Source organism: Leuciscus leuciscus, assembly GCF_965113295.1.
Source record: "Leuciscus leuciscus genome assembly, chromosome: 18".
Classification (NCBI taxonomy): Eukaryota; Metazoa; Chordata; class Actinopteri; order Cypriniformes; family Leuciscidae; genus Leuciscus; species Leuciscus leuciscus.
Window position 1 is genome coordinate 29,347,191 of NC_138742.1, and position 10,793 is coordinate 29,357,983.

At 38.7% G+C, this 10,793-nt stretch overlaps 1 protein-coding gene across 2 annotated transcripts in view; it reads right to left on the reverse strand.

Annotated features, from left to right (window-relative positions):
• The window catches only part of prdm5 (PR domain containing 5), a 97,546-nt gene extending 91,655 nt beyond the window's left edge, over nt 1-5,891 (reverse strand). For both annotated transcript variants that reach the window (XM_082145130.1, XM_082145129.1), the window contains exons 1-2: nt 5,650-5,891; nt 1,479-1,562 (exon numbers count right to left, since the gene is read on the reverse strand). In XM_082145130.1, coding sequence (XP_082001256.1) covers nt 1,479-1,562; nt 5,650-5,748 — 183 coding nt within the window. In that variant the 5' untranslated portion in view covers nt 5,749-5,891. The remainder of the gene's footprint in view (nt 1-1,478; nt 1,563-5,649) is intronic.
• Nucleotides 5,892-10,793: the final 4,902 nt, after the last annotated feature.

The following is a 10,793-nucleotide window of genomic DNA, read 5'->3' on the forward strand; positions in this document are numbered from 1 at the left end:
AGTACAAATACGTTCTATATTTATGTAAAATTATGTATGTGTAGCCTATGTGTAATATAGCCTATAGCCTATTTTTATAATATATAAAAAATGTGCATGTATCATTTTTTATATATTATAAAAATAGGCTATAGGCTATATTACACATATAGGCTACACATACATAATTTTACATAAATATAGAACGTATTTGTTTAACTTACACATTAACAATCAGCAATCTTTCTCCAACAGTCTTCTCTTGCTTTGGCAGCAGAGACCGTATTGTTTCGAGCTTGAAATACATATTTAAATTCATCGTAATTCTGAATGATTATCTCTTGCTCCTCCGCGGGAAAATATATCCCTCACGCTCTACCCGCGATTGGTTGTTCAGTGTCGACGTCACTCTTTTATGTGCACGCGCGCGTGGAGTAATCATAGCTTAAGGATCAAAGCCTGAGTTGACAGAGAAAGTTGATGAGCTGCATCATGGTACCAATAAAGCCTGATTGCATCGGTTTGGTTTTGTCAACTCAAAACTAATCCTGTAACCCCGAGTTTGTTCAGCTACCTTCATGGTACAGGCCCCAGCTCAGAGATTCACTCGTTGACGATCACACGTTGATCTGATTGGTTACAAGGTAGTTTGTGACGTCAGAAACACCAGCGATTTCAAACCGTGTTTTTGAGATTGTCTTTGGTTCACTGCAGTTTTAAGGAGAAAATACCCAGCAATGGTGTCGACTTATGAATTTACACATGGTTTGTCCTTAAATCATATTAAAAACACCACATAGACATATAAACAACATTAATTTCTTCTGTTGTCTTTGAAATATGGTTAAAGTGTACTGTTGAATGTACTGACAAGCATTTATGGTAAACTAAAATATACTTTAATGTCATAAATATTAAAAACATGCATGTCATGTTTTAAAATATATTTGTGATTACACATTTATAATGATGAAGTTGCAATTTAGAACATTTCAAATATATTCTCTTTAAATGTAATATTGAATAACACACAACAGTTATAATCAAGTAGTTTACATGTGCTTCAGTATGTTAGTTAACACATCAAAATTCTTCTTAAAGCATGACAAGTGTGCATTCATTACAATTTCACAAGGGCAAGGAAATCACAGAGACAGAGCACTAGCTACAACCTAGAAAACCATACATCAACACATTTAAAACCAGTAAAGACACCTCAGCAATTGAATATCTCCCTCTGAACAACCACTCCCAACAGCCTAGCATAGTCGCGGTGAGTTTTGTAAGCGCTAACACTCACAGTCTCTTCAGAAAAATGTTGTCCAGTCATAAAATAGCCAAGAAATAAACTAGAATCTAGCATTGTAAAGACGTTTTATCAGATATGGGTTGCCTTTGAAGTGCGCCCAAGTGACGCAAAAACAAAAAGCTTTGTGGCGACACATAGCAAATGTATTGTGGGTAAAGCGATGGGATCATTGTTGAGTCTAGTCACCCACCTCCCACATCAGTCGTGGATCCATGCTTTCATCCAAGTCACTCAGCATCCGCTTTTCACCTGCAAACGGGCCGAATTTCTCACCCTGTGGGGAAAAAGAGAGGAAGTTTGTGTGAGAGTGTGTTGTAGGATTGGGCTTTGATGCCACAGTTTCTGGAGTGTCTGTGTGGGATCTGAACATGATCAAGGTTGATTCTCAACTCACAGAGACTTATTCAGAGACTTCACACCAGTGGCGTCATGCCCATTCAAAGGGCACGTGCCCCCTCAGATTTTTCCTCCCTGATAATTTTTTTGTCACAACTTTATTTCCTATTATGCTCCATAATATACCAGAGCCTATAACGACTCAAATGTATTCTTCTGGATGTGTAATAAATCGGTCAGCAATGCATCAGCCCGCCCCATTTTCCTAATATGGTTTCTGTGTATATCAAATACACGCGCGTAGCGCTCTAGAATCTTTGCTGTGTATGTTCAAGCAACTCACTCGTCTCGCACGTTGAGCTGGCAATGTTTTACAGATGGTCTTGAAGTGGTAAGTGGGCAAAGCAACAAATCGGCATTGAATTAGTTATCGGATGATATTAAAAGGTAGTGGGATTATTTGTGGTTGACCTGGAAATTTTAACTTGATCAAAAAGTTATGGATTTGATATTAGCTGCGAATTCAGAGCATTAACTTAAGTTGTGTCAGTGTAACGTTATCGATAGCTAGCCTAGTCTAACCGTAAACTAGTTGGCTAACGTTACTGCCATACAAAGCCATAGTAACGTTATCTGATCGGTTTTGATTACTTTTTTACATTTCTGTCAAATATTAACCATTTTCAAATAAACGGGGTAGTGTTAACCTTATTCAGCACTGAAATCTGTCAAACTTCTTTCAAAGTCCTTCATCACATATTAATATTAAAATAACTTAATTTCAGAGCACCACAAAGTCAGACCTCAGCACCTTTATGTACCTTTAATGTAAGATCGTTCTTAGGTCACATACCAATTATCATAACATAAAAACTGCAATGGTAGGCTACTGTTTTTAAAATCATGTGTTGTAGGCCTAAGTGTACAGTAAGTAAGTGTGTGTGTAAACATGCTTTAATGAAGTAGACTTCAAAAGGTTTGAATTTGAGCTTACAGTTCTTTCATCAACCTGTCTTTTACATAAACTTACAAAATAGATATAGGAGGGTTGCTGCTAGCTCCGTTAAGGTATTTCTGTCCCTCCCAAACTGCATTGAAATGGTATGTTTAGCAGCCAGAATTAAAAAAAATTCAGGGGGAGAAACCCCCTGACCCCTCCTAACATGATCCATATCACCCGTCAGAAAACAATTGCAACGTCTCAGATTGTGCCCCCCCAGAATTTTGGCTTGCATGACGCCCCTGCTTCACACATTTAGGGTGTTTTCACACTTGTAGTTCGGTTCGCTTGGTTCGTTTAGTCCTCCTGATCTGCTTAATGTTCACATTGGCATTTTTATCACCGAAACTTAAGGCATATGGATATGTTCACAACCTGATTGGTCTGCTTCTATAATGTATATTTTGTGACGGAACTTACCGAACATCGAACACAATGCTGTGTTCTGGGCTAAATGTGCTCGTTGTATGTGTGTAGCTTCATATGATGGTATTTTGACCAGCTGAGAACTCGTGAAGAGCTTATAAAACGGTTAAATGAGATAAAACAGCGTCAGGAATCCCTCCGTCACACACATGAAGATCTGCAGTGAGGAGATGTGGTTCTGATCCTGTACTGAACTGTGATGGGAAACATCACGGACAGGTATGCTGGAGCATTTTAGGGTCGCATCTTGTGACATCATGTCCTGTTTTTGGTTCGTTCACATGTCTTTGGTCAGTGTTGTGGACCAAACCGCACCAGAGTTTGTTTGGAAGTGGACTGAGACTCATCTTTTCAGCGTCTCGGTCCTCTTGTTTGGTGGCACCAGGGTTCAGATGGCAGCATTCACACTTATTCAAATGAACCGCACTAACAGAGCAATCGCAGCCGAGTTTTTATTAACTGAACCAAACTGTGAACCCTTAGAGAGAAGACAAGTCTCACAGGCCCTGATTACACCTGGTATTAAGGTGAGTTTTGGTCGATCGGATCACAAGTGGACGAGAGACACATTCATGTTTACACCTGGTGTTTTAATCGTCTCTTTTGTCCACTTTCAAGCACTTCTGTCCTGATTTCTTCAAGCGGAGGGTCTATGGACGGGTAAATGGATGAGATTTTTTCAGATCTTTCCATCTAATGGACAAAATAAGCTTGTGCAATTTACACATGAACACGAGAGTAGAGAGTAGACGGTCTTTTGTGGCTGTTTGAACACATTCGACCACATGAGCGTTCACACTACGAAAGCAATCCGGTTGAATGCGTGTTCGACTACCTCTGGAAGTGGTGGAAAGTGGACAAGTTTAAAACATATCAGACCCTTTTTACAGTCCTGTAAAATCACCTTGTGATCCGATCCGATCGACCAAAACGGGCGTTTCACATCAATAGATTGTTTGTTTTGTTCCGAAACAGGGAATTGATTTGTTGCAATGTTGCATTTTCTTCTTGGTTCGGCTCGCTTTCACAAGGCAACCTTTCAAAGCGCACCAAAATGTGATCACGCAAGTCACATGCGAGTAACTTTCCTCTTATTGATCAGTTTCCTCTGCGTCATGGCTTTATTTGTAAGGACACACGCAAACACTAGAAGAATGTTTTAATGCAGCTAGAGCAGGAATCAAGTCTTCAACGGGACAGCATTCTCGCACAGGGAAGCGCAATTACACAACATTTTAAGATGAAGACGCTCTTTTGGTTTTCAACTGTGGTAACTAATGGCACTCACAGAATCGGACACTACTGCTTTCTATATAGTACATTTATAATACCATCTGGTTCATTGGTCTGTTGGGTCGGATTGCTTTCACACCTGAAGCGAACTCAGAGTGGTGCGGATCCGAGCGTGACTGCCGTGTTCACACATGCCTAAACGAACCGAACCAAAGGGAGAAAACACTCAGGTGTGAAAGCACCCTTTAATATCAGGTGTAAACAGGGTCTAAGAGTCCTCAGGCACGTCTCAGAACAGGCTATAGCCTATTACACAAAAATGGTCTGAAATCTCTCGTTGTGCTTTAAAGAAGTACACTTATTGTGATATGTTGACTAACACATGTAAAGTTATTGATTATAGGCTAATTATACCTGTAGGGTGTTGTTTGATATTACATTAAAGTTATATGTGTAATATTTGTAAGTACACATTTGTGATGAAGTTACAATTTAAAACATTTAAATTAAACCACATACAAGTTTAAATATAAATGACATTAAAGTATATTTTAGTTTGTCATAAATACATGTCAGTGCACTGAAGTACACATTCAGCAGTACACTTTAACCATATTTCAAAGACAAGAGAAGTATTTATGAAATTACATAAATATGTACTAAAGTCCTACTTAAGTGGGTCAAAAAAAGTTCAGTTAATATAGGCTAAATGTAAACTATAATAAATGTTAATATTAAGTGTGTGAATTAGATAGATAGATAGATAGATAGATAGATAGATAGATAGATAGATAGATAGATAGATAGATAGATAGATAGATAGATACTTTTGTCGGGGTGAATAGGACATGTTGTTGCAGGTTATGTGATGTTCACACACTTTATCTTGTAAACTGAAGAGGGTAAAAGTCCTGCTGCAGATGTAGAGCCCCACAAACAATTACCACAGTAAATATATATATTTTTTTTTTTTTTGCTGAAAAGTCATATCATATTTTTCAAACAGTGTAAAAAAAACTCGTTCTGGCATTTGTTTCATTTACTTTTAGTGACAGCGGGGGCTAATATCACATAAACCGCAGTTGTACTGTAATAACAACAATAACTGTAGTGACTTTATGGCGGAAACGGAGGCTGGCATGGTGAATTTTTGGCGGAAACTATGGTTACCATGGTGATTGTTTGTAAGGGACGTGGCAGCCCACGTAAGCACACACACACTCAGAGGAATGCAACTACAACAAGGCGTTTATACTTTATACACTATGCGCAAAGTGAAAATAGTAATAAAAGAAGTATTTCTCCAGAAGTTACTACAGAACCCATACTTTATCTTTCATGCTGAGAGTTTGTTTTATGCACGAACCTTCTTGACTGCCCTGGCAGTGTAAAGCCCCATCCCGTCCTGAACTTTAGAGGACTTCAGCACGAATCTGTCCGGCACGTACATGCCCAACATTCTCATCACTTCAGAAAGACGCCTTTCTTCCAAACAAAACACATGAAACGCGCTCGGAAACACAGGTTAGGGGCTGGTTTGATATTCTCTGCAGGCTGTGTTTGTAAATCTCAATCCAGGCTGGTCTTCCATGTTACTGTCTATACATGAGAGCGACACTGCGTTCCGATTGGCTGTTGGCTTTACAGGGAATGCGTTTCTGCGCTCTGATTGGTGGAAAGTTTAAGAACGTCCACGTTAGTGTCAGTCTCAGAGTGAGTTTCTGCGATCTGATTGGTGGAAAGTTTGTTACCGCGAGCTACATATTTTACTTTCCCGGGAAAAATCACAACATAATACTAAATAAACTAAATAAAACTAAAATCACGAATACGAACACTGTACAATAAGGTTCATTAGTTAATGTATATTAACATGAACTAACAATGATCAATACATTTGTTACTGTATCATTGTTAACGTTGGTTAATAAAAATACAGCTGTTCATTGTTTGTTCAAGTTAGTTCACAGTGCATTAACTTATGTTAACAAATACAACCTTTGATTTTAATAATGTATTAGTAAATGTTGAAATTAATATTAACTAAGATTAATAAATGCTGTAGAAGTATTGATTATTCTTAGTTCATGTTAACTAAGGTAGTTAACTAACGTTAACTAATGAACCTTATTGTAAAGTGTTACCCAAATAATAATAATATCAACAACAACAATGGTGTTGCTACTACTACTAATAATAATAATAAAATACATGATGTGCATTGTGTAATAATACATTTTTGTATTATTAAAAAGTAATTTTTGGGTTTAGGTTTGTCGGGGACATCCAATCCTTATGACAAGGAGAGCCTCTGAATTTAAGCGATGGTCCAGATTTAAACATATAACAGCATTAAATTAAATTAACATTACCCTTTTACTGACATGTTATATTTACATCTAACATCCAAACAGAGCTAATGCACCTCAGTATGAACATTAGCCTCTGGTCTGACTGTGTGGCCATGTTTCATGTACACATTGTGTTTTCTTTAATTGATTTTCAAAGCCATTTGATTTAATGCTCTATAAACAAGGTGGTCGCACAATCAGCCACAGTAATGGAGGATGGATGTGCATAGGAGTCTGTGTTTGTGTGTCACGTGTTTAGATGCTGTTTACTGGCCCTTCATCAGTACCTGCCAACCCACATCTGTTTAAAATAGGGCTCTGCAGAAAGAAACTAAGGAAAATGGACATACAAACATCAATGGATGTCTCATCAGGCATGTAGATGAGAGAGGACACACTCATATCACACGGGGCTTTTAAGGCCAGGCCCATTAGACTAAATTATTTATTACATGACCAATTTTTTATTACATGACTCTGGGTAATTTGTACAGTCACTTAGTACATGTTATGCTGTCTGTACAATCATGAGTTGTGTGTGTATTAAATATCCAGTCATATCCACAACCACTTTAGTCAAGTAGGATACATACAGTGCATGAATTTCAACCTTCTGCATGATAAGTTATGAAAACCAGTGGAGTTTGCTGTCATTAACATGAAGAGTCTCAAAACATCTCTTTTTGTGGTTGATGGAGAAATTAAAGGATGGAATACACTGAATGTGAATGGTTACAGTGAGAAACTGAGCATCATATGCTAAATGATTGAGGATCACACACTGCAGACTTTCAAGCTGTTCTGACAACAACCAACTCATGCAGAAACATGTGGCTCTTTACTAGGGGACGCATGACAATTGAAAACATATATCAAAATATCAAACTGATACCGCTGATTGGATTGATTCATAGTCTGAAGCTAAAAAATATGTCCATCATACACTACGTGATTTTCTGTCAAGTTTGCCAACTCCAGCTGCCCAATATCTGAAGACTGATTTTTGGCAACTATAGCATTTATAAAATTGTTGTGTAGTTTTTTCCATTTAGTTATTTTGGTTTTGAACAAAATGAAAATGAGTAAATTATGACAGAATTTGTATTTTTGGCTAGTTCTTTTACTATGTCACAGATGTGCTGTTCACTCAATTTATTGCAATTGTTTAGTTCAGCAGGGTCATCTGACAGCTGTTGCCCTAGGAAGTCCATAATTTCATGCAATTTCAATTTCATCCGTTTGCACGCATTTTAAAGGCAGTTGATCTATGGTAATATAAAGAAATACTTGAGTTATACATTGCTTAGAATATGGTTAGAATATTGTATTTGATGGCTACTTTGAAATTGGGAACCATCAATGGGGATACATGATTTTTGCCATCATAATGGTGTAGTTACTGCATCTGCCAGCAGGGGAGACAGAAACCAGTCAGTTTCTGAGCAGCTGTTCGTAAGACAGTCCTTTCGCAAGCATGTTTATTTGAGACTTTTGTAAACTGGCATAAACATGAAATCCTTCTCTAGTCATGTGTAACCATGAAACAATAACCACCAAAGACTTTTGTTTGTTCAATGTAAAGGAGAGCAGAGCTTTAGAAGTATTTTTTCATTGAATATCTATTTGTTGTTGTTTTTTAGAAAATCAGTGAAACAGACAATACAAGACATTTTTAAAGTGCCCCATTATGATTTTTTCGAATATTACCTTTCTTGCAGTGTGTAATACAGCTGTTTGTGAATGTAAAAGGTCTACAAATTTTCAAAGATCAAAGTCCACAACAAATACAATTATTGTCTCCTAAAAGACATAATCAATTCTGAACTGCTGAAACGAGTCGTCGGCAATTCTTGCCTCACTTCCTGTTACATACTTACAACAGTGTAACTAATTTGCATAATGCCAGCCTATGGACTTCATTTTGCAGTTCAACTTGAAAAAAAAAGAGAACTCGAGCTGGAATTGATACGGAAAAGCCGACATCCTTCATATCACTGTGTATCAAGAGCTGAGGAAGATCCAAAGTTAAAATTCAGATATGGTAATAGGCGTTTGGTTTCCAACATGCTGTGTAAGCGGTCGTCACAACAGACTGTGCCACCTGACCAATCAGAGCAGAGTAGACCAATCACAACAGACTGGGCCATCTGATCAATCAGAACAGAGTAGACCAATCACAACAGCCTGTTCCATCTGACCAATCAGAGCTGAGTAGACCAATCACAACAGACTGGGCCATCTGATCAATCAGAACAGAGTAGACCAATCACAACAGACTGGGCCATCTGACCAATCAGAGCTGAGTAGACCAATCACAACAGACTGGACCATCTGACCAATCAGAGCAGAGTAGACAAATCACAACAGACTGAGCCATCTGACCAATCAGAGCAGAGTAGACAAATCACAACAGACTGAGACATCTGACCAATCAGAGCAGAGTAGACAAATCACAACAGACTGAGCCATCTGACCAATCAGAGCAGAGTAGACCATTCACAACAGACTGTGCCACCTGACCAATCAGAGCAGAGTAGACCAATCACAACAGACTGGGCCATCTGATCAATCAGAACAGAGTAGACCAATCACAACAGACTGGGCCATCTGACCAATCAGAGCTGAGTAGACCAATCACAACAGACTGGACCATCTGACCAATCAGAGCAGAGTAGACAAATCACAACAGACTGAGCCATCTGACCAATCAGAGCAGAGTAGACAAATCACAACAGACTGGGCCACCTGACCAATCAGAGCAGAGTAGACCAATCACAACAGACTGGGCCATCTGATCAATCAGAACAGAGTAGACCAATCACAACAGACTGGGCCATCTGACCAATCAGAGCTGAGTAGACCAATCACAACAGACTGGACCATCTGACCAATCAGAGCAGAGTAGACAAATCACAACAGACTGAGCCATCTGACCAATCAGAGCAGAGTAGACAAATCACAACAGACTGTGCCACCTGACCAATCAGAGCAGAGTAGACCAATCACAACAGACTGGGCCATCTGACCAATCAGAGCTGAGTAGACCAATCACAACAGACTGGGCCATCTGACCAATCAGAGCAGAGTAGACAAATCACAACAGACTGAGCCATCTGACCAATCAGAGCAGAGTAGACCATTCACAACAGACTAGGCCATCTGACGAATCAGAGCTGAGTAGACTAATCACAACAGACTGAGTCATCTGACCAATCAGAGCAGAGTACACCAATCACAACAGACTGGGCCATCTGACCAATCAGAGCAGAGTAGACCAATCACAACAGACTGGGTCATCTGACCAATCAGAGCAGAGTAGACCAATCACAACAGACTGGGTCATCTGACCAATCAGAGCAGAGTAGACCAATCACAACAGACTGGGCCACCTGACCAATCAGAGCAGAGTAGACCAATCACAACATGGCTTTCAGTCCATGTCTTATATGTCTGAGATATGATAAATTAACTTTTAGATATACATATTCATCTTATTTTCTTTTGGGAAAAGAGAACAAAAATAATGACTACGACTACGTTATGATGCGCACCAATAATGTGATTATTTCTAATAATCAGAGTAAGGTCTTAATCGCTGTAAGATGTGTACATGACACAAGCAGAAGTTTACATTCACTGCAGTTGTGGTATTTTCATTATTCTGATTATTTGCTAAGTTTGCTTATCCCACACTCAGATAGGCATAGCATGTTACCAGCCATTGATTTAATCTACTCGTCAAATTCAAAATACATTTTAATGGAAGTACTGGATATTATTCGGCGCCGTGATGAACATCGCAAAGCCGGGTTTGTAGAGTATAGTTACTACGATTATGAGCATTAGTTTGATCGAAGTATTGTGAGGTAAAGTTTAATCGCAAAATTGACAAAATCCCATTATAATCGCATTATGAAAAGTCTTGCTTGTAAAACATCCACAGTGTTCAAACCAAATGTATAATATAGTTTACTCCACTTTCCCACGCTGCAAACCATGCAGCTCTGATATATTTATTTTTGAACTTTCTCCCACTTTTGGATGGATATGAATGGAAGTGAATGAAACACAGAGTCGAATATGAAGGACCATATATAAGTCCCGCCCAACTTCCCATTTCAACAGGAAATACGTCAACAAGGGGAAGAAAATTGTGCTT